At 38.3% G+C, this 26,092-nt stretch overlaps 1 protein-coding gene across 3 annotated transcripts in view; it reads right to left on the bottom strand.

The window, feature by feature from the left end:
- GRM8 (glutamate metabotropic receptor 8) overlaps positions 1-26,092 on the bottom strand; it is an 851,777-nt gene that overhangs the window by 179,303 nt on the left and 646,382 nt on the right. For all 3 annotated transcript variants that reach the window (XM_070369279.1, XM_070369278.1, XM_070369281.1), the window contains exon 8: positions 12,257-12,393. In XM_070369279.1, coding sequence (XP_070225380.1) covers positions 12,257-12,393 — 137 coding nt within the window. The remainder of the gene's footprint in view (positions 1-12,256; positions 12,394-26,092) is intronic.

Genomic DNA, 26,092 nt, shown 5'->3' with positions numbered 1-26,092 from the left:
TCTATTAAAACCTAGGTAGCAAAATACCGTAGCTGTCATTATTAACTTCTCTAATTGGTTTATTTTTCATAGGGGATGAGCAGCCATGCTTCTTTAGAATAAATACACTAGATTGAAAAAAAAAAATCACAGAGGAAGATCTCTGTCTAGTGACATTTACACTATATGATCATTTCTGTATAGATAAATAATGAAGGCTTTAAACTTTTAAATCTAAAAAATAAGTAATCAAAACAGGAAAACACATCATAATCTCATTACCTGGAGTATCCAATTTGAGAATAATGGATCTGGAAGAAATTTTAGTGAATAACTTCATTAAATTCCTAATTTTATAAACATGGAACTTGAGAGTCCAAATATTAAGTAACAAAGCACAACCCTGTCACAGAATGAGTGCGAGCACAGACTAAAATCCAGTTTCCCAGTTTTCAATGCCACTTTCCACACCACGCAGCGCATCCCCAGGTCTGTCCTCCAGCAACCTGTGATGTGTGCCTTGAACAACATGAAATCACACTCCCGCCAAATATTTTAGAGAGACCATTTACAAAAATCGGCTGACTCTTTGATAAACTAGTTTAAGGATAGGATAATTGAGGAATCTAATTCACAGTTGCCAAGCTTAAAGTGGGTTCCTGCTAGGAGATTTATAAAGCGTATGCCAACTGCACTATCCTTGAAGGTCCCCTTTAAAAAAAATAATCAAAGAGGTTAAGATCAGTAGTCTCAAAGGTCTTATACTGGCTTAATCTGGAAGTCACATCTGATTTTTGGAATCTTAAAAATATGGTCTGAATGTAGAAAAATACATGTACCAACAGATGCAACAGCTACAAAAGCAGTCAAATGATAACTTAGCACAGCAAACTTTGCAGAGTATCAGAACAACTTAAGAAATACAGGATAGGAATGACTTTGAGGAAGTCTTAGAAACTCAATGAGTGTTGGGTTTTGGTCACATGACAGTAACTTTAGTGCAATATTGATAAAAGGCATGGGAAGGTGAAGCACAAGGATAAAGAACATAGATGTGTTTGCACAGACTCTAAGGTTAAGAGGATGCAAATGGCAAGCCACTCCAGTGTTCTTGCCTGGAGAATCCCAGAGACAGGGGAGCCTGGTGGGCTGCCGTCCATGGGGTCGCACAGAGTCGGACACAACTGAAGCGACTTAGCAGCAAGCCCAGGTGGCATCACTTTTAAGTAAGAACTTTTGCTCTTAGGTATGTTTGCTACATCTGTAGCAAGCTTAATGCAGCCAAGGTACCACTATGTCAGTTGTGAAGGATCTGAGGTGCATGTTGCAGCAAGAAAGTTTCCTTATTTTCTAAAATATTCTATATTAAAGGGTTAAATGTAATTTCTAAAACTGTCATATAATAATGATTTAGTTCAGTTCCCAGATGAGACATCACTCTTGCCTGCTGTTTCCCTCAACATAGAATTCAACAAGTATTCATAGCAGGTTGCTGGATAATTATTTTGCATGAGTTCTTCAAAGAGTGAATAAGTAAACAGAGTTTAGTGTATCTACACCATAGAAATCCAACTTAATACCTAAAAGAGACACAACAACATGGATAAATTTTGAGGGAACTATACTGAGTGAAAAAAACTCACAACCAACAGGTTACATACAGTATGATCTCATTCACACAAAATTCTTGAAATGACAAAATCATAAAAATAGAGAATATATTCTCTCTAGGGATGGGAGGGATGTGGGTTTGGCTATTAAATGGTAACTTGGGATCCTAGTGTTGACAGAAATGTTCTATATCTTGACCAGGGTGGTAGATACATGGGCCTACACAGGTCACAAAAATGTATAGAAATACCTCCCTCCCAGACACATATAAGTAAAACAGGAGATATGATCAGGATTGGCAGGTTGAATAAATACCAAGAACCTGCTTATGCTATTACACCATAGTACTTCAAAATGCCACCATTCAGTGTAAAACTGAGCAAAGGGGACATGTGCTCTTTATTATTTCCTACAACTGCACGTGAATTGGCAGTTATCTCAAAATAATGTTTTATTAAAAATGATTTTATAACAAATAAAATCAAACACTACTAAGATTTAGTATGTTTCTGTGTCCTCATTACATCCCTCTGTCATTTATTTATGGATTTAAGAAAAAACCTCATTTTACATCTCAACCCCTGAGTTTATGTACAGTTGCACATTTCTGCAACTTCACTTGGAGATAAGGTCATGGCCTCAATAATATATAATAGGGACTTTGGGAGGAGTCTAGCTTCTGGCTCTGTTTTCCTTTCTTAGACAGTAGAAGCTTTGAGGAAAGATGTCATGTTAAACATTTGATTCAGTCAACAGACATATTAACTTTTTTCACTTTACTTTCATGCTCTTATCAACTACTGACCTCTAACTACAGCTGGGGGCTACATATTTTATTCTTATATAATAGTACTCTTCAGTTCTGGTAATTCTCTTGTACACTGCAGATTTAACATAACACTGATGTGTCCACTGAGCTTTTTAAAAGTACCGTAGGATACAAGGTTCACATACATTTTAGTAAATCTACCATAAGAAAATGACTTTTTAAAATCAGTTATTCCTCTATTCTACATTATCATTTTATGTTTATAACCTTATTGTAACCTTACTGATTCTACTCACCATGTTAAAATTACACTTATTTTACTCTTCCCAAGGTTAAAATAAAGATTAAAATACCATTTATTATCATTTTTATTACTTTATTATCCCCATAAGAGTCTAGAGTCACCATCTTCCTTTGCCCTTCTTTGGTATTGGTATAAAGAGGCACTTTCTATTAATATTTTATGTTATGTCTTTCTTTAGTTGCATTGCCTTTTCCAATTTAACTTCTATGAAGTTTTTTAGCTTTCTTTTCCCTTTCTGTGTCATTTTCATTATTTATCAAAATAACTATGCACTTATGACTTTTCCTATTTTTCATGAATAATGCTAGATTTTTTAGTGCCCTGCTTGCATTTTCCCTGATGAACTATTAAATTCCTTGGATACTATCAGATTACCACAAGAATCTGTGCCCAACTATATCCAGATAACTGAATCCAGCTTCTCAGTTCTTAGATTAAATCATTTTATGTGGCATAATTCCATGTGTTCTTAAAATAGCAGCATGATTTTTTCTTACTCTACTGAACAGCCTTGGTATATCTATTGGCTATAATTATTGATGAGGAAATCAAACTCAACTACTAACTAAAATGTATCAACTCCCTTAATCCTTTCTGAATCCTCCTTAATCCTGTCCTGAATCCACCTGGTAAAGAATCCACCTGCAATGTGGGAGACCTGGGTTTGATCCCTGGGTTGGGAAGATCCCCTGGATAAGGGAAAGGCTACCCACTCCAGTATTCTGGCCTAGAGAATTCCATGGACTGTATATTCCATGGGGTCCCAAAGAGTGAGACACGACTGAATGACTTTCACTTTCAATTTTAATCCTTTCTTCCTAATTTACTTGATATCTACTAATCTACTATGATAAATATATCTTAGTAAGTCCTTTTAAATACTTTGTGAAAAAAAACTCAAACCAAGGAGATGGACAGATATGGCAGAAAGAACCTGCCAAACAATTAAGTAAAATAAGAAAGAAAGTAACTCTCATTTATCAGTTCAGTTCAGTTCAGTCACTCAGTCGTGTCTCACTCTTTGTGACCCCATGAATTGCAGCACACCAGGCCTCCCTGTCCATCACCAACTTCCAGAGTTCACTCGAACTCATGTCCATCAAGTCGGGGATGCCATCCAGCCATCTCATCCTCTGTCGTCCCCTTCTCCTCTTGCCTTCAATCCCTCCCAGCATCAAAGTCTTTTCCAATGAGTCAATGCTTCACATGAGGTAGCCAAAGTACTGGAGTTTCAGCTTTAGCATCAGTCCTTCCAATGAACACCCAGGACTGATCTCCTTCAGAATGGACTGGTTGGATCTCCTTGCAGTCCAAGGGACTCCCAAGAGTCTCCTCCAATACCACAGTTCAAAGCATCAATTCTTCGGCACTCAGCTTTCTTCACAGTCCAACTCTCACATCCATACATGACCACTGGAAAAACCATAGCCTTGACTAGATGGACCTTCGTTGGCAAAGTAATGTCTCTGCTTTTGAATATGCTATCTAGGTTGCTCATAACTTTCCTTCCAAGGAGTGTCTTTTAATTTCATGGCTGCAATCACCATCTGCAGTGATTTTGGAGCCCCTAAAAATAAAATCTGACACTGTTTCCACTGTTTCCCCATCTATTTCCCAAGAAGTGATGGGACCAGATGCCATGATCTTAGTTTTCTGAATGTTTAGCATTAAGCCAACTGTTTCACTCTCCTCTTTCACTTTCATCAAGAGGCTTTTTAGTTCCTCTTCACTTTCTGCCATAAGGGTGGTGTCATCTACATATCTGAGGTTATTGGTATTTCTCCCGGCAATCTTGATTCCAGCTTGTGCTTCTTCCAGCCCAGCATATCTCATGATGTACGCTGCATATAAGTTAAATAAGCAGGGTGACAATATACAGCCTTGACGTACTCCTTTTCCTATTTGGAACTAGTCTGTTGTTCCATGTCTAGTTCTAACTGTTGCTTCCTGAGCTGCATATAGGTCTCTCAATAGGCAGGTCAGGTGGTCTGGTATTCCCATCTTTTTCAGAATTTTCCACAGTTTATTGTGATCCACACAGTCAAAGGCTTTGGCATAGTCAGTAAAGCAGAAATAGATGTTTTTCTGGAACTCTCTTGCTTTTTCCATGATCCAGTGGATGTTGGCAATTTGATCTCTGGTTCCTCTGCCTTTCCTAAAACCAGCTTGAACATCTGGAAGTTCACAGTTCACATATTGCCGAAGCCTGGCTTGGAGAATTTTGAGCATTACTTTACTAATGTGTGAGATGAGTGCAATTGTGCGGTAGTTTGAGCATTCTTTGGCATTGCATTTCTTTGGGATTGGAATGAAATGGCTTCTACTAAATAATGAAACGACCTCTTCTCTAGCCAATCTACCCTTTGCCACCCAAAATATTTCTCTGAAGTTTAAAGCTGAGAATATCTTCATGGAAAAGCTCGCTATACCCTAAAAAACATTAGCTTGTGTTCTAATAGTTTTGAAACCCTGTAAAATTTGGTTGCAAAAGAAGTCATCTTTCTCCACTCCCACACTATTCTCTCCTCAGATCATGATCTGTCCCAGCAGCTCAGGATCACACTCAGTTCCCTAAAGAAACTGACCCTTTCCACTCCCTATGAAAACCTAATCAACACTCCTCATCTCCACCAATGCACTTACAACTGACATTGTGTAGGCGGGATAGGCCTACAGATGTGTACCCTAACTCAGGGATGATGTTGGGGCCTGAATCTGTAACACCACTAAATAATTTCAGCACCTTGTAAAGCAATGGAACATTGGCGGCACTTTGTTCTCAAATGAATGGATAGACAAATAAATGGAAGGAAGGACGGAGGGATGAAAGTATATATGGATGCTTTTCCACAGTCTATGAATTGTTCCTACCATTTCTGGTCACCAAAGTAATTGAAGATCCAGTTTGAATTCAACACATTTTATCCAGTCACTGTAGTTGGAGATAATCATTACATATTTTAATTTGTAGTTTGTTCCTTAATCTGTACCTTCTAATTATGCTTTTATTATAATTATTGAAGTGCACAGTTGCCTTTAATTGATTGCAAATCATTTGCTACCTGGGAGCTTATTGAACTCTGTGCTCCTCAATGGCTTAACATTCGGCCTGGTAGGGAGCAATCACTGAATAATCTGTGCACAAGTCTACGTGATAATCAATAATCTTGGAACAGTGTTCAATAGTAAATCAGTATTTAGAAAATATCAGAATCGTGTTCATGACAAAAATGAACAAATATTAATACTTACTGAACCCCTACTCTGTGCAAATAAGAACGTAGTTAAACTTCAATTACCTTGACTTTGCTTCATGTGTCAAAAACATGAATTTACTAAATGTTTATTTTCTCATAAACAAAAAAAGAATTACTGACCCCAAAATGACTAATTTTTAAAAGAACAAATGTGTGTCTGGTGAATGAAAATATCCTTTTGTATATTTATGTCAATATAATATATGTATATATTATGTCATATATATGTCAACAAGTTTTGACAATCATGTTGTTACAAAGAAAGGAAGCCAAGAAAAAGTCTTGTCTGAATAGAATATAAAGGCAAGAACTATAGTGGCATTGAAAGTCCTATTGGAACATAGTCAAGGATCGCAGAGAATTGACTTCACATTCATACTTTGTAGGATGGGAAGAGCTATTTATAATGCTTGTCTCATAGGGTGAATGATCTTTTATACGTAATGACAATCATATGAAAGCATTTTCAAATGCGGGCAACTTAGCAATGGGGAAACAGAGGCAAAGAGAAAATGCATGATTTCTAAGAGTCGCAGCAAATAAAGGGTCAAGTGTCCCCTTGAACATTGTTTCCACCCCATTCACTCTATCCTCTAATTCAGGGTAATTTCAGTATTTTTCATTGTAGAAAAGCTGTTCATCTAGGACATTAGGGAATCTAATGATGTTGGTTAAAAACTTTTGATGTCTATCCAAAGCAATATAACCATGGAACAAATAAAGGGACTCAGAAATTCTCTCTTTCTGTATTTCAAGCAAGCTGAGGAACCCCCTAGTACACAAGTATTTGGCCATTTACAGGTAAACATATATACTCAATTAAAAGATCATATTATAAATACTACACTGTAAGTACATAGGAATTTTGTTGTTGTTCAGTCACCAAGCCTTGATCACCTCTTTCTGACCCCATGTACTGCAGCATACCAGGCTCCTCTGTCCTCCACTATCTCCCAGAGTTTGCTCACATTCATATCAATTGAGTCGTTTATGCTACCTAAACATCTCAGGAAAGCCGGATTCAAGTGGGCTAAACTCTACCAGAAAGTTTACTCAAGTTTCTGGCTGTCCCCAATGCATCGACTCATGGAACCCACTTTTTTTTTTTCATACAAAAATAGACGTCTGGGGTTTGACAGGCACACACAAGTTATCATAACGTATGCCCCTCTTTTTACAATTACTCCCTACTCAGAAAATCAAGATAAAGGCAGAAAAGACTTTTCATGTATGGAATTTCAGACTGCAATACCCATTAAGAGTCCCCTGCAGTACGCTGGTTATCCTGGAAAAATAAAACAAAGTTATTATATCATATTCTTTTAACACTGAATATGCAGCAGGCAGTATTCTAGGATCTTTGTTTATGCAATGTCCTTCAATTATCTCAACAACTCTATGAAGTAGTTATGATTGTTTCATGTAGACGAAGAATCTGAGACTAAAAGAGGTAAAATAGCATGTGCAAGGCTCCGTAATGGAAGGTTAAAACACAAAAATCTTCTTTCTGACTTTGAAGTCTTATTCTTGACCCCTATATGCCCAATGCATTTAATCTTCATAACAGACCTATCTATTACCCCCACTTAACAGATGAGAAAAATGAGGGTCAGAATTCAATACCTGTTCAACAGTTACTTTCTTCTATGGAGTGACTCACACAAAATTAAATGAAGCCCTTCTCCCTCAAATCACCATTTCCAATTGACACCGTGCTGCCAACAACTGTGGTGGAAACACCCTTATGAAGTCATTGTCTTTTAATATTTGTATTAATGTTCAAACTATTTATTTGAACTAAAGTGAAGAAAATAAAATAACAAAACAAGCAAAAAATATGTCTCAAATTCTTACAGTAATCTAGAAAGAGTAGCTCTGGTTTGAAGTACAAAAACAAAGTCCTCAGTTATTTTAGGCCCATCCAGTAAACTCCATACACCTTCTCCCCATGGACTCGAAGCAGCATATGGCTGTTCCTTTTACAGTTCAGGCTCCACTGTTTTCTCTGAACCTCTAGGTTACTATGTTTTGTAATCACTAATAAGGACCACCTGCCTCTTGAGAGATTCAGTCTCACCAAATGGAGAAGCCCAATTGTTCAAATTCACTCTCAGGTAGACAATACGCCCTTCATGGGCAGACTGAGATTACGGAATAAAAAACCGAAATCATAATGAACAATTCTACTAATTGACTGTAATTGCTAAGTTAATAACATATGCTAGTTCCATTAAAAAAATACTTGGAACAATACCGATAATGCTTTTGAGGAAACAAAATGCTTCATAATTTTCCAGGGGGGAAGAAAGAATAAACTACTTGTTTTAAAATTTCTTTTACTTCACTAAGATATATTCAGGACAAATTTATTGGACTCATATATGTTTAATCTTACACCCTCTTGTACAAACTTATCCTATGGCTGAGTTCAGTGAGAAAAACGGGCTGCTTTTTAAATAAGTCAAATTCAATTCAATGCTTATCATTGAAAGTATGAAATCTACTACAAATTTGATTTAAGAGAACAAGGAGAGATGGAGTGCTTGAAGAGTACTCTCCCCTGCCCTCATCAGAACCCCCATCAGCATCAGTCCAGATCAGATGCCTGTGTTTGGCTGAAAGTTCAAAACCACAGACATAACGTTCATCTGTGTTCCTGCCTCACTGCACTAGAATTGTTGATTTGAGGGTCTTTCTATCCTTCCAGTCTGTGGGAGCCCTGAGAGCAAGGTCCACATTTTCACTCTAATTCCAACTTTTAGCATGGAGTATGTGCACAGAACGAATGTATCCAATCCATTCAAAATGACTGCCTAGGTGACAATATCTAGTCACACCCTACCATAGGAAAAGAAACTACGTATTTATATTAAATAAAGTTTACTTTGTAATGCAGACAGATTTGCTAAAGTATTAAGGCCAATATTGAAGGCAGGCAATAGGCTATAGGGACAAATGGTCTCCATTTGTTTATTTATTTTTAATTGAAGGATAATTACTTTACAATGCTGTGTTGATTTCTGCCGTACAACAGTGTGAATCAGCTGTGAGTAAACATATGTATATCCTCCTTCTTGAGCCTCCCTCCCATCTCCCACCCATCTAGGTCAACATGGAGCACTAAGCTGAGCTCCCTGCGCCAGACAGCAGCTTCTCACTAGCTAAAATGGTCCCCATTTTAAGTGAACAGAGTCTGAACTTGTTAAAGCAAACAAGTGCCTCTTCCTAAAGGACCTTCAGTTCTCTACTCACCACACTCATCCTCAGATCTTCCCTTAACCACATGGTATCATGAGATATTGGATTAGTAATAGGTAACATTTATGGGCATCATATGTGCCAAGCTCTGGACTAACTGCTTTATTGTATGATTTCATTTAATTCTTATAACAACCATCTGAGGTAAGTGCTATTAATGCTTCCACTTTATAAATGACAAAACTGAGGCAAAGCATTTGTTTAGTGTCCTCCCTGAGATCGGGGGCTTCCCTGATGGCTCAGTGGGTAAAGAATCTGCCTGCAATGCAGGAGACATGGGTTCAATCCCTGGGTCGGGAGGATCCCCAGGAGGAGGAAATGGCAACCCACTCCAGTATTCTATTTTTTTTTCCCCCATGGATGGTGGAGACTGGCAGGCTACAGTCCTTAAGGTCACAAAGAGTTGGACACAACTGAGCAGCTAAGCGCACACACACGGCCTGAGATCTAAGCAGAACTTGAGTAAACCTGTCACTTTCCAAGCAACTCCTTCTGCACCTTCAAACAGATGAGTAATCCAGTTTCCAAAGAGAAATAGTCATTTTGTTTGTTTTGATAAAATTCAGAATTCAACCCTGGACGTACAACCTCTCTTTACAGTCTAATTGACTCTATTTTCTTCTGAGAGCTGATTTTCTCTGTTTCAGTAAAGCTGGCATGGCTATTTAGTCATAAACAATCATAATCATGCATGAGAAATAATTCTCACAAATTGTTTTGATATATTTTATGAGCAACAACACAATAATAAACATAAAACCTTTCATGCACCATAAATGTACATAAAAGAGCAGCTTGATATTCAACATAAAGTTTTATAATAAGCATATATATGGTGAGAGATGTGTGTGAGCATGTCTACTTGTGTACAGTTATTTTAGGTATCTTGGTATTATATATATGTGCATGGATTTTTCAACCATTAAACTTTGTTATTCAGATCGATAATCATCAGACTATAGTAGGCAGGTTGGCATTTATAAAAGTCAGATAAAAAGAAGCTTCCCCATTTTAATCATTAGCAAATTTTCTTTGTGGTGTTCAATTATTTGATTTCACAGAGGTCCACTGTCAAAAGGACTTTTGCCAAGAAACTATAGATGTTCGGGTTGGTATCAAAAACCTGTAGAGTTATCAAAGTTTTGTTTCAGTAAATGTTAATTTGGGTTGCAGGAGGATGGAAGTTTCATCAGGTTCCTAGAGGCAGTAAGCTGTAGATATGTGGTCTTACATACTATAACAATAGTTGCAAAATAAGTTGTCTGTGCATTATTGAATGCAGAACTGTGATAATTATCAGGAAGTCATACATAGACAATAAATCATAAATATCCTAAGTTTTGTTATTTCTTATTATCTGCTTTGCTGTGAATTGTGGTAACTGTTGCTGTATAAACATAGCATTTCAGGGGCTATATTTGGACATTGAGAAGTGAAAACTGTATTAAAAACACCACGCTAAATTGATGTTCTCTGAATGGGTTCAGCCATAAGAAAGCACACACACATGTAACACACCCACAGACCAGAATGATCTCTCTCCCCACCCTCATGGATGACATACATCACTACCTTCCAGCTAGGATAAGCTATAGCTAGGAAAGGACCTTACTTATTCATTTAAGAAATGAACTCAACTCTCACAGTGTTATGGTAGCTTTGAAAATCAAGAAGAATAGAGGCTCTTATTAGAAGAAAGAGTGAAATACTAGGACAAAAGAACCATAGAATAATATGCTTCTAGTTTTATTTGACACGTTTTAAAGGTTCCTTACTGCCTACAGAGGAAACACTGCTGTTGTAGTGATTCCTCGGCCACTCAGTCCCTATAAACAGTCCAATGTTACAGACAGATACGAGAATGTATTACAGACATCGATGTTCATGTATGAAGGACCTCTGACCCTTAGCTGAGACTCCCAGGCACACTCCTTATTTCTCTGCACCGGAAGGAGTCAGTGTGCATGGATATGGCATTCCAGGCTCTTAAATCTGAAATAATTCCTTACCCAGTGGTAAGCAGACGCTTCTCCAACACCTCTACACCCCTGCCTTGCAGCCATTACCAGTCCTATACCTTGGGACTTTCTGGGCTTCCCCATCCATCAATTTCAGAATTAGCTTCCTGCTCCAGAGCCCCTTTTGATTAGTGGGTGCTGGTACCAGCCACCACTCCCCAGGGTCCTCAAAGACCCCATTCCCTAGGATAGTCCCTCTGGAGGGCTGCCTGCCCACCATACACATCTGCTAGAGTTTCTCCTGCTGCCTCCATCCACATGCCATGCCCACCAGGTCCCAGCAGGAGAAGACAGAGCTCAGGGTGTTGGTGACAGCATAGCACTGGGCAGGCAGATGCCAATTGCCTTTGGCTCCATCCCATCTGGGACCCAGGTGAGACCTCTCAGGGTGGGACCCACCCTGGGACCTTCCTTCCATCTGGTCTCCAAGTTGTCCTCACATGGCTACTTGTAGGAACAACAAGATCTGTGGACCTTGATGACTTTCCAGGAGATGGGGATGGCAGGCAGCCCTATGGGTTGTTTAAAAATCTGAACATCTCTTTTGGGTACATTAACTTTCTCTGGTGTTGTGACTCAAAAAGGTAATATAAATGAGGACCCTGATTCACTTCCATCCATCAGATATAGCCATAGATCTCAACTTACGATATGGCAAAGGTGAAATACACTTATTTTTAAGCACCAACTTGGTCATTCACGGCACACTGTCACCCCTCCTCCCACACATCCACACATACACATACATACACACATACTGTATAAACATTTGAACAAATGAGTCTTTCAGAAAAGTGCAAAATTCCCAAAGTGTTTATATAGTCACTTAAAAGGAAATGAGATCTTCATTAAATCCCTACAGGTACCAGATTTCTCCAGAGACACTTAAGACTTCCCATCACATTTTAAGGTTGAGGAAGGATCAAATCATACATTTTCTAAAAGTCGGCTTATAAGAAAATCAATTCTAATGAATAGTATATTGATATAATACACTTAAAAGTAAAGCATCGCTCCTTGATAACCATAGACATAAATGTAAGCTCATACTGATACTTGCTTTTAGATGAAGCTGATTGGTCCAGTGCCCAATGATTTTGTATTCTGTACTTTTGTTGGTTATTTGGTACTGGAAGATGTCATAACGACCAGGAGCATCTCCATTTTCATTGAAAGTGACTGGTGTCCCAGCACTACCTGTAAATGTTTAGAAAACAATGTTAATAACTTTCCAGTGAGATAGCCTACTGGGCTTATTTTTCTCTAAGAAAAAAATAGTAGATAAAAATATATTGTGCATAGTAAGAGATATGAAGATTACAATCCATACAAGGTCATTCTTGATAGCATAGTATCGCTGACATGAAAAGAAGCCCAGACGTACATTCAAGAAGACCTGCCTCATTACACACATTAGAAAGTAAATGACGAGCGTCCAAGTTAGGCAATGTATATAACAGTTAAATAAATAAAAGTTGATAGGCTGGATAGCTAATACCAGCTACAGAGAACGACAGTTAATAGAGTAGAGTGTAAATTCCTCGAAGCATAACAGCTATTGAACAATACAAACTATGATCAGTAACTCAAAATGTGGCAGGGGAACGTCCCAGACAGATTCCCTAGAGTTTTACTTTATTTGGACTTGAAGGCCATCTGGATCAATAGCCCCATTCAATGTTTCTTCTTGGCTTCCCTGGTGGTCCAGTGGTTCCATGCTTCCAATGCAGGGGGTGTGGGTTTTATCCCTGGTCTGGTAACTAAGATTCCACATACTATGCAATGTGGCCAAATAATAATAATAACAATATCACTTCTAAGATGCTGCTTTTGCTACCTCTGCCCAAGAATTTATCAACAGGGGCTACTGTTTGGACCCTCTTAGTGGGCGAGGCAGTGATCACTGAGAAGTCCCACCTCTGCTCAAATCACAGAAGATCCCCCAATTCACTGTGATAGTGTAATAGAGATGGGGTGGCAGGATGCAAGAAAAGTCAGCTTTTCTAGACTACCATTTCTCTCAGAAGCTTTAATCTTTTTCTCTTAATAGCTTCTGCTCACTTTTACTTTCCCTCATCAACTTTTACATAATCACAGGATTTCTTCTCTCTCCTTTTTGCTATTTTCCTTTAATTTAAGTATTCAAAAAACATGCAAATATCATTTTTTATTTGGAGGAAAATTGCTTTACAATGTTGTGTTGGTTTCTGCCATACAACAATGCAAATCAGCCATGATTATACATACATATACCCCCTCACTTTTGAGCTTCCCTCCTCCCCTCATTCAACCCCTCTAGGTCATCACAGAGCACCAGGCTGGGCTTTCTGTGTTATATTCAACTTCTCATCAGCTATCTATTTTATGCATGGTAGTGTATGTATGTTGATGTTTTGGATTTATAAACTAACTGTATATATATATATATATATATATATATATATATAAAAAAAAACATCCCATCCCAAGACCAAATCTTCTGGTGTACAGATAGTAACACAATTGATTGGAGGCAACAAATTTAGTTAACTATTAATATATATTAATAACACTGGAAATATTTAGTCTTATCAGTCCCCAAAGATCCGAAACCACAGCTCTCCCTCAAACTGATTTTCCCCTTCATTTTCCCCTCCATTCTTTGTTAAGAGAATCTTAACTTCAACAATAATCACAGGTTTTCAGGATAGAAAATGATCTCGACACCCCATGTTTTCTTGTTCCATCTATAGCCTCAATATCTATATAGAACTTCCTTTTCTCTAACAGTCTTTAGATATTGCTCCCATCCCACCCCTTTATCTTCTTGCCTTATACTTTGCTATCTTGACAAATTCACCTAAACATGAATCTATTTCCTTTGTGCCTATCTTGTCTCTGCATGTCCCTTTTCCTGAATTTCTTCTTACCCTATACCAGGTTTAATTTCTATACTATTCAAGAAACTGTCCCCTACTTGCTATTTCTTTTCCATATTGTACTCTCCAAAAATATATGTACTGTTAATACTTACATATTTCAACTCTATATAGTTCCATCTTATAATGAATTTCTTCTTCCAGGGGTCCCCAACCTCTGGGACCTAACATCTAATGATCTGAGGTGGAACTGATATAATAGTAATAGAAATAAAGTGCATGGTAAGTGTAATGTTCTTGAATCATCCAAAATCCATTTGCTCCACCAGTCCAGAGTCTATGGAAAAATTGTCTTCCAAGAAACTGGTCCCTGGTGACAAAAAGGTTGGGGACCACTGTCTTATTCTACTTGTGGGTTTTTAAAAAGAACTAAAAATCACAAAAGTCTAAAACATTTAACTTATCAAGCATAATGATGACCTAAAATAGTACCTTGCATATAAATAAAATCAGAATCTCACAGCGTCATTTAGGGCACTTTCCTCCTATTTCAAGGAGAGAAATCTAATAGCCTCTGTTCTCTGATTGTTCAGTCACTCAGTCATGTTTGACTCTTTGAAACCTCATAGACTGCAGCACACCAGGCCTCCATTTACTTTACTATCTCCTGGAGTTTTCTCAGACTCAAGTCCTTTGAGTTGATGATGCCATCCAACTATCTCATCCTCTGTTGCCCTCTTCTCCTCCTGCCTTCAATCTTTCCCAGCATCAGGGTCTTTTCCAATGAGTCAGTTCTTCACTTCAGGTGGCCAAAGTATTGGAGATTCAGCTTCAGCATCAGTCCTTCCAATAAATATTCAGGGTTTATTTCCTTTAGTATTGACTGATTTGATCTCCTTGCCATCCAAGGGATTCTCGCGAGTCTTTGCCAGCACCAAAGTTTGAAGGCATCAACTGCACGGCACTCAGCCTTTTTTATTGTCCAGCTCTCACATCTGTACATGACTACTGGGAAAACCATAGCTTTGACTCTATGGACTTCTGTCATCAAAGTGATGTCTCTGGTTTTTAATACACTGTCTAAGTTTGTCATAGCTTTCCTTCCAAGGAGCAAACTTCTTTTAATTTCATGGCTGCAGTCACTGTCTGCAGTGATTTTGGAGCCCAAGAAATAAAATCTGACACTGTTTTCATTTTTTCCCCTTCTATTTGCCATGAAGTAATGGGACCAGATGCCATGATCTTAGCTTTTTGAATGGAGATTTTAAGCCAGCTTTTTCACTCTCCTCTTTCACTTTCATCAAGAAACGTTTTAGTTCCTCTTTGCTTTCTGCCACTGCTGTTACTCAGTGGTGTCCAACTCTTTGTGACCCCAAGAACTGTAGCCTGCTGGACTCCTCTGTTCATGGGATTCTCCAGTCAAGAACACTGGAGAGGGCTGCCATTTCCTTCTCCAGGGGATCTTTCTGAGGAATCAAACCCTGGTCTCCCGCAATGCCGGCAGATTCTTTTTCTATCTGAGCCACCACTAAGACAGTAAGACTTTCTGCCATTAGACTGGTATTATTTGCATATCTGAGGTTGTTAATATTTCTCCCGGTAATCTTGATTACAGCTCGTAACTCATCCAACCTGGCTTTTCTCATGATGTACTCTGCATATAAGGTAAATCAACAGGGTGATGGTATACAGCCTTGATGTAATCCTTTCCCAATTTTGAGCCAGTCCATTGTTCCATGTCTGATTCTAACTGTTGCTTCTTGACCTGCATACAAGTTTCTCAGGAGACAGGTAAAGCGGTCTGGTATTCCCATGTCTTTAAAAATTTTCCACAGCTTGTTGGGCTTCCTTGGTGGTTCAGATTACAGTAAAGAATCTGCCTGCAATAAAGGAGATCTGGGTTTGATCCCTAGGTCAGGAAGATTCCCTGAAGAAGGAAATGGCTATCCACTCCAGTATTCTTGGAGAATTTCAATTCATTTTCTGTTCTCTGGAATCATCTTAAAATTTGAACGCAGTGTGAAATCTTGGATGAGATACCTGGCATCTACAAACACTGTTAAGGGCACAAGAGATTGGCACAGCATGGAGGAAAGAGCACTGTTATGAGACACAAGGGCTGCTCATTCATGCTCACTTTGCTTCTGCATGTATTTTCACAACTTAGGTTTATCTCTTTTCTTCAAATGTCACATAGGGACTTAACAACAAAGATGAACATATTTAGAAGTCTCAAAAATCTATATGCATTTACATTATTTTTATTAGTTCACATGGGAAATAACTTTAGATATAAATCAAGAAATAGGGAATTGGGGAATAAAACAGGAGCTCTCCTATCTCTTAGTTATTCATCAGAGTCACAAGTGGAAACCCCTGTGCCACAACTGATAAAAATATTTTCTTACTCTTAGTGACCCTGAGCAGTTGTTGCTGTTGTTTTCATTCAAGTCCAAATCTTCTGAGACCCCATGGACTGGAGCCCACCAGGCTCCTCTGTCCATGGGATTTCCCAGTCAAGAATACTAGAGTGGGTAGTCATTTCCTCTTCCAGGGGATCTTCCCAACCCAGAGACTGAACCTGCATCTCCTCCATTGGCAGGTGGAGTCTTTACTACTGAGTCACCAGGCAAGCCCCGATCCTGAGCAGCTAACTAAAATGGGAGTAATAATACTTTTCTCATAGAGTTGTTATGAAACTTAAACAAATACTTGTCAAGTACAAAGAACAATGCAGATGGTAATTAAATATTATGATAATAATGATGATGATTCACCCCATATGTATTCTCAGCAGACACCAATGCAGAGTAATAGATAGGATAATGAAAATCCTTTAAGTAATGTCTAGACAATGGATTATGGAAATTCAATGGGTAAGAGATTACCAGATGACTATATATATATGTGTGTGTGTGTGTGTGTGTGTATACAAGTTAAGAAATTTCACATTAATATCATCAAGTCCTGACATTTATATATGACTTTAAAATTCTGATATCATATACTCTGTGAATAAAGGAATATTTTTTTTCTAGCTTTCCCAATGTTGTCATATTCCTCACTTAATAGCTCCTTATCTCCTACAACAGCTTCCCAATGTTTTAGGAGAATGTCACTTGTGTAACATATTCTCATGAATATACTCTGAGTTATATATAATTCCTAGTGTGCCAGCTGTTTCCATATCTCTTTTTCCAACTTGGGAAAGTATATTGGAAGTCAAGTGAATTAGAACTATATTATCATAAAAGTAATTGCCCAACTTAGATTGTTGTTGCTTAGTCACTGAGTTGTACCCCACAGACTGTATAGTCTACAGGCCCCTCTGTCCATGGGATTTCCCAGGCAAGGATATTGGAGTGAGTTGCCATTTCTTTCTTCAGGGATCTTCCCAATCCAGGATTGAACCTGTGTCTCCTGCATTGGCAGGCATGTTCTTTATCACTGAGCCACCACGGAAGCACGCCCCACCAAACTTAGATAATTCAACATAATTATAACAAGTTATACTAAACTTGGCATTTCATGAAGAGGCAGTATACTAAATTATAAAGACTATAAATAAGTAAATATACTCATATGCACTAAATTATAATATGCTAGAAATGTGGGTTTGGGAGCCAGATTACTGGATTCCAACCCCAGCACTGACACTTATTAGACAGATGATCTCAGGTAAGTTACTTTATCTCCCTGTACCTCATTCAGCTCATTTTTAAAATGGGCTAATTTTAATTCCCACCTCAGAGGGATATGTGAGGATTAAACAAATCAATACACAAGAAATATTCAGTAAATAGTAAGCATTATACAAATATTAGCTATTATTTTCTTATTGTTTTAATGCAGTGCTGTGTTTGAGATCCAGGGTCTATACATGAACAGAAAACTCAGTGAGCTTGTATGGCTTTTCTGAAGTCACCCTTTCCAATTTTTGTTCTCCTCTTCCAACACAAGGTCACATATACTTAAAATCTAGTTCTTTAAGTTCATCATACTCTTTATCACCATCCTGTTTTACACATGTTATTTTCTATAAGTTTTCTTACTCCTTTATTCTAACTCTTCTTCTCTATATATTTCCTTCAAGATGTGTATTAAAAGCACGCCTATTAATTTACCTTATCTTCTAAACCTGGAGCAGGGGTCCAAGGCCTCTTCACGTTCTGTTCTGGTCTCTCATGGCACGACCATCACTACCATCCATACACTTGTACAATTCATCCCCATCCCTAATCAAAATACCCATCCAACAGATATTCACTGAGAGCTTATTATGTGCTCAATACTGGGTGGGTCCTCTGCCTTCCTCACAAAACTGTAGTCTCCTTAATACAGGCAGATTGCATCTCTTATTGTGGGCACTGCACCAAAGACTGTTCAATATTTAGTATGCAAACAATAAATTACACGAAAGAAGCACCCACTAACAATCCCAAATAAATCCATGTTCACCCTCTTTGTAACACTATAACTTCACTTATATCATCTTTCATTTTTTTATAGTAACAAATGAAGGGACCAAATCAGTCCCTTTTTCACTGTCATTGGTGTAGTGTTAGAAACTTCTTTTGCAACTTGTGTTATTAATCTGATTTCTGATATTGGGCTAGATTTGCAGTAGAATTACTTCAACCCTTTCAGCCAAGAACTGATTCAATTCGTATTGGTTTATTTCAAATAATTGCCCTGGTACTGTGGTCTATGTAACAAAGAACACCCTAGCGTAGCTATGAGGGGCTATGGTGGTGGTGGTTTAGTCGCTCAGTTGTGTCCGACTCTTTGCCACCCCAAGGATGGTAGCACACCAGGCTCCTCCGTCCATGGGATATCCCTGGCAAGAATATTGGACTGTGCTGCCATTCCCTTCTCCAGGGGATCTTTCTAACTCAGGGATTAAACCCGGGTCTCCTGTATTACAGCAAGTCTCCTGCGTTTCTGGAGGATTCTTTACTGACTGAGCCACCAGGGAAGCCATGAGGGGCTATGTTGTTTACTAATTTCTACAAGTAGAAATTTAAAAGGTCATCTTTAGTACTGAGACTGGGCACCTTGAAAAACAGAATTAAGTGGGATTTTGTCCAGAAAAAAAAAAATCTTGATAGTATAAATTTTTCAATATATCCATCAATGTATTATGTTTTACTAAAAACACAAGAAATACAAATATTTTTAGGCTAAATTCATACATATATAGTAAACTATGCTCTAGGAAATTTTCTTGTGTTTCTTTCCATTCTAGACTTTATTCCAGAAATTTTGAAGTGCACCAATTTTTTACATACCCTTCAATCAATGTGGGCTAGTGGAGAAATGAAACCAAAGAACATGGAGGCTGAGGGAACTTTTAATAGTCAGATACTGCTCTCAGAGTCTCTATATCACCTTGGATATTTTCTGCATGGAAATGCATGGGAAAAACTTTACTTTGATTACTAGGCAAGTCACACTCCAATGTACTTTTGTAAGAAAAATGATCCAACGAATGAAGATTTTATTTGAAAATGTTGACTCTGTTGAATATTGTTCTGGAGAAGAGTATGCACTTGGGATTTGGAAACCGGGGTTTGATTTCTCACTTTGCTGGTTACCTGTGTGATCCAGGCAAGTTATTCTCCCAAAACCTGTTCTGTCAATTGTCAAGAGAACATTATAACCCCAGCCCCCCTGGGCTATTACAAGGGTTACATAAGGATGCACTTAAAGCACTTAATGTGTGACTGGCACACAACAGGTATGCAGTAGATGAAAGCTATCATATCATTATCCATTCCTTTGCTTACACTTATGCTCCCTTGGTCTACATTTTCTTATTTCCACAATGCAAAAAGCAATGCAAGAGTAAGTCATTCACCTTTATGTGTATACATTGTAAATATATTTATAAGTATAAGCCACTCAGTGCATAGTATAGTCATGTTTATCGCTTTGCTTTCTCTTCCTTGCTGCAAAACTACCCAGTTTTCTTCTCATTACCACCTGTGCTATTTGGTAAGCAGAAAAAATAAGAAGGCTAAAAATAAAATCAGTTAATGTATTAATTTTTAGCACCCTTAAAAAAGAATATATGAGATGGAAGTCACTGACTAAACTGCCAGAGGAAATAGCAACTTGCCACAGAATCTCAATTATTCATGCTTTCCCTTTTCTTATCCAATTTATTTTTATCAAGTATTCATGGCAATCAATAAAGAGAACTGTATATTTGAATTAGAATCATACTAGAGTTTAATTATTTAGTGATCAGTCAGACTACTCTTATATATCTGTTACTTAGCCTTGGTTTATTAAAAACTTTAGCATTTGACTACTATATTCCCTTCCATCCATATTTCTGTTGATCATTTCTGGTGGCTTCATCATACACCTGAATGACTCTGTATCCTGGCCTCTACGTTAGCTGACGCTTATACTTCCAGTTTTCATTCTTTTCATGCATCTCACCAGCTGCTCTCATGATGACTCTAAACTCAGTAACTACCTCATCTCCCAAACTTTGCTCTCTGTATACTGCCTTCCACCCTCACTGCAAGAATTCTATGAGCCCTAAATTTATTGATTCTTTTATTACCCCAATTTCTCATTATATTTCACCCCCATGATAATTTCTCTTCCCTCCTAGTGTTCATAGGTTCTATGATTTTCCTTGCAAATGCCCTCCGTAGTTACTTCTCCCTCTGTCCGATTTTATTCCTCTGCCAAAACACTCAAGATTGAACTCAATTGTATATCCTCTTTTTTTACACAAGCAGTTCAATATTGTTCAAAAAAAATCATACAACTGGCTGGTAAAGTCAGGACTAGATTGAAGCACGTGAGATGCCTGGGGCGTGACTCTGAGTTTCAGTGCCTCCCTAGATTCTGCACATTAGGTGTCCCATTTGCCTTATCTAGTCCCGACCCTGTGCTCTGCTCTTACTTTAAATGCATGACCTCAGGGATTTCCCTGGTAGTCCAGTGGTTAAGACTTTGCCTTCCAGTTCAGGGGTGTGGGTTTGATCCCTGGTGGGGGCGATAAGATCCCATGTGCCTCCCAGTGAAAAAATCAGAAACAGGAAACAGAAGCAATATTGTAATAATTTCAATAAAGATTTTAAAAATAGTCCACATCAAAAAAAAAAATCTTAATGCCTGATGTGACCTCAGATTCAAATATGTAGTCAACACTGTTCTTTGTTGATCCTATCACACTTCCCCACTTCTGGATGACTGTTTCATGCCTAACACATCCAACATCTTCCACCCTGCCACTTCAGCTCATCTCAGACTTTCTCACTAAAAAAAAAAAAAAAAAAACATCAATAAGACAAAGACTTCCTCCTCATTCCCCCACAGAACCTACAGTCTACCTGTATGTACGCTCAAATGATCCTCTTGCTGAAACACACAAGCCCCTGATCCAATCAAAGGTGTGCCCGTCCACTAGTGCTAGGACCTCCTTCACTCTCACTCTCCAGGCACTTTCAGTCTCATCTTCTTGTTCTGTCACATCAACAGATTTAGACTGTCTATGGTGGTCCCTTCGGTTTACAACTGAGTTATCATAGCTCTCATGTTAAAAAAAAAAGCAAGCCAATAAATCTCATTATAACCTTACAGTTTCATTTATCCATTCTCCTTAACAGTTAAAACGAAAGTTTTTTTGAATGAGCTCTCCTCACATTCCATTTTCTCATTTTCCATTAACTCATCAGACACTGCTAACTTGAAATATAACCCCTTAGCTCCACTGATGAGTCTCAAATGTATACATCTAGCCCTGAGCATAGATTTATCCAATTACCTGTATCTCCACTTGGTTGTCTGATAACCACCTTCCACTTTATGTGTCCAGAAAAAACACTTGATTTTTTTTTCATTTCCAAACATGTTCCTCACAGTCTTTCCCCTCTTAATGAGGAACTGAGGATTGTCTATCCATTCAGTTAACTTGAAACCTAAGTTAAAACTCCACATATAACGGTAAAACATAAAGAGTGAACTAAAATTGTGGACCTTAGCTAATAGCAATGTATCAACACTGGTTCATTAGTTGTAATGAATGTACTATATTAAAAGCATGAAGAAAGTGAAGAGGAACTAAAAAGACCCTTGTGGGTGAAAGAAGAGAGTGAAAAAGCTGGCTTAAAACATTCAAAATCATGGTATCAGGTCCCATAACTTCATGGCAAATAGATGGGCAAAAGTGGAAATAGTGACAGATTTTCTTTTCTTGGGCTCCAGAATCACAGTGGATGCTGACTGCAGCCATGAAATTAAAAGACACCTGCTCCTTGGAAGAAAAGCTAAGACAAACCTAGACAGAAGAGACATCGTTTTGCTGATAAAGGTCCATGAAGTCAAAGTTATGGTGTTTCCAGTATGGTGTTTCCAGTTATGGTGTTTTCAGTTTCCAGTTGGACCATAATGAAGGCTGAGTGCCAAAAAATTGATGCTTTTGAACTGTGGTGCTGGAGAAGACTCTTGAGAGTCTCTTGGACTGCAAGGAGGTCAAACCAGTCAATCCTAAAAGAAAACAACCCTGAATATTCATTGGAAGGACTGATGCTGAAGCTGAAGCTCCAATACTCTGTCCACCTGATGCAAATAGCCAACTCATTGGAAAAGACCCTGAGGCTGGGAAAGATTGAGGGCAGGAGGAGAAGGCGGTAACAGAGGTTGAGACAGCTGGATGGCATCAGTGACTCAATGGATATGAACTTGAGCAAACTCCAGGAGATAGTGATGGGCAGGGAATCCTGGTGTGCTTCAATCCATGGGGTCGCAAAGAGTCAGAAATGACTCAGTCATTGAACAACAACAACACTAATACAAAATGTCAATTACTGGAGAAAATGCGTGTTTGAAGGTATGAAATAAGTGAACTTTCTGTACTGTCTGCTCACTTTTTTCTATAAATATAGTTATTCTTTAAAGAAGTTTAAGTAACTCTCTGGTGGTGCAGTGGTTAGGACTCCATGCTTTCAGTACCAAGGGTGTGGGTTCAATCTTTGTTCAGGGAACTAAGATTCTGCAAGCCTCACGGGAAGGCCAGATAAATCAATCATCCAATAAATAAAGCTTAAAAAACTAAAATAAATAAAATTATTTTCATTAAAGCATTTGTGTAACCTATCATATGTAATATATTATGATATCAAAATATAACCAATTCCCAGGTGGCTCAGATGGTAAAGGATTTCCTACAATGCAGGAGACCCATCTTCAATCACTGGGTCAGGAAGATACCCTAGAAAAGGGAATGGAACCCCACTCCAGTATTCTTGCCTGGAGGATTTCATGGACAAAGAAGCCTGGTAGGCTACAGTCCATGGATTATACACAGTCAGATATGACTGAGCAACTAACACACACACATACAAATGTTAATGAGATATTTTACTCATTTTTATGTATCACATCTTCAAAATTCTATATATAATTTAGACTTACAGATCATTACATTCGGATTAGTGGTATTTCAAATGCTCACCTGTCATCCATATTTAACAGTGCAGGTCTAAAAGACCCACCCTGCTTTCACTAGTCCCTCCCCTAAAGAGCTGCAGATCCATCCAAGCCTGACCAGTGGTTCAGTGGATGCCACACTGGAGATGAGATCCTAAAGTAAAATTCAGACTGCTCCAGTGGTAAAAATCAAACAAACAAAAGCCCACATCTAAGACATCAACACATCCTGTCTCCAGAACACATCCAGAACTGTCCAGTTCCCTCCATTTCCTCTTCTCTGCATTGGTCCAAGCTACAACTGATCTATCCCTGAACTGCTAGCTGGTACCTGTGTGATCAACAACAATCCACTCTCCATCCTGTGGTCAGAGTGAGACTGTGAAACACACATCAAATCAGATGGTTTTTCCCCCTAAAATCATGCAGTGCCTTCCCATTCCACTAGAATAAAACACAAAATGTTTATCATGGCCCCAAAGGCCTTGTTAATGCTCCAGCCACTCATTTCCATATTTCATCTACCCTGGGCTTCTTTCTGTTCCTCAGAAGCATGAAAATTGCTCTATTTCAGAACTTGGGGGGGTTTTTTTGCTCTATTTCTCTCAATTCTCTGCCTCTCTCTCCCTACTCTCTCTCTCCCCAACCCTCTCTCTTTCTTTCTCAAATGTTCTGAATTGGATCTTTGCATGACCCAGGTCCTTCTCATCATTTAACATATTGCATATAACTAACGGGCTTCCCAGGTGGAGCAGTGGTAAAGAAACTGCTTGCCAATACATAAGACTCAGGAGACGTGGGTTCAGTCCCCAGGTTGGGACGATGATGTGGAGTAGAAATGGCAACCCACTCCAGTATTCTTGCCGGGAGAATCCCACGGACAGAGGAGCCTGTTGGGCTACAGTCCATGGGGTTGCAAGCAGTTGGACATGACTAAACACACACACACACTCTCTCTGTCTCTCTCTCACACACACACACACACAGTACTAATATAAAATAGATAAACAACATTGACCTACCTTATAGCACTGAAAACTATACTCAATATTTTATAATAATCTGTAAGAAAAAATACTCTGAAAGGTTTTCTTTAACTGATTATTTGAGCATGTGAAACAAATAGGAAAAGGCATGCAGTCAAATGGCATTTCTAACTCTCTCAGCCAACCCGCCTTCTTGATTTTGTCATCAAGAAACTGAACTGACAACAGCACTTTCTATTGTGGAAATGTCCTTATGATCTCGCATTAAAAGTGTTTTAAAAATGAAAAGTATCATTATCATGAATGAATAGCACTATTTGAGAAGTAGAATACAACCTGTAATTGCACTGATGGTACTCAAATAAGGTGATTGAATGTTTAATATGAGAAAAGCTCCATTATTTAGTGATATACGTTTCAGGGAAGCAGATGAATTAGGAGGTTTAAATAAAATCTTTTATAAGAAAAGTGACCTGAGAGATGATTAAAATATCAAATGTTTGTTCAAAAGAAAGAAATGGAACGTTCTTCTACTCCACCATCTTGAGAGTTAGTTCTCTGAGAATACATAATAAGTAGGCATTTTTAAGTAATACTTTTTAAAAGGAATTTGGAAACATATCAAAATGTGTTGCAATACTCAGATCTCAGTATAGTTTCATTCTCTGACAGAATTCTTCTCTTTTTCTAGAACAAGTTAAGCCCTTTATTGTTTCTATTTGGGAGGCATTTAATACCATATATTCTCCAAGCCAGGTTTCAGCAATATGTGAACCGTGAACTTCCTGATGTTCAAGCTGGTTTTAGAAAAGGCAGAGGAACCAGAGAACAAATTGCCAACATCCACTGGATCATGGAAAAAGCAAGAGAGTTCCAGAAAAACATCTATTTCTGCTTTATTGACTATGCCAAAGCCTTTGACTGTGTGGATCATAATAAACTGTGGAAAATTCTGAAAGAAATGGGAATACCAGACCACCTGACCTGCCTCTTGAGAAATCTGTATGCAGGTCAGGAAGCAACAGTTAGAACTGGACATGAAACAACAGATTGGTTCCAAATAGGAAAAGGAGTATGTCAAGGCTGTATATTGTCACCCTGGTTATTTAACTTATATGCAGAGTACATCATGAGAAACTCTGGACTGGAAGAAACACAAGCTGGAATCAAGATTGCCGGGAGAAATATCAATAACCTCAGATAAGCAGATGACACCACCCTTATGGCAGAAAGTGAAGAGGAACTAAAAAGCCTCTTGATGAAAGTGAAAGTGGAGAGTGAAAAAGTTGGATTAAAGCTCAACATTCAGAAAGCAAAGATCATGGCATCTGGTCCCATCACTTCATGGGAAATAGATGGGGAAACAGTGGAAATAGTGTTAGACTTTATTTTTGGGGGCTCCAAAATCACTGCAGATGGTGACTGCAGCCATGAAATTAAAAGACGCTTACTCCTTGGAAGGGAAGTTATGTCCAACCTAGATAGCATATTCAAAAACAGAGACATCACTTTGCCAACAAAGGTCCTGTCTAGTCAAGGCTATGGTTTTTCCAGGGGTCATGTATGGATGTGAGAGTTGGACTGTGAAGAAGGCTGAGCGCT

This window comes from Bos mutus, chromosome 4 (genome assembly GCF_027580195.1).
Source record: "Bos mutus isolate GX-2022 chromosome 4, NWIPB_WYAK_1.1, whole genome shotgun sequence".
NCBI lineage: Eukaryota > Metazoa > Chordata > Mammalia > Artiodactyla > Bovidae > Bos > Bos mutus.
Note: the sequence above shows the minus strand (reverse complement) of the source record. Positions and strands in the feature narration are given on the sequence as shown.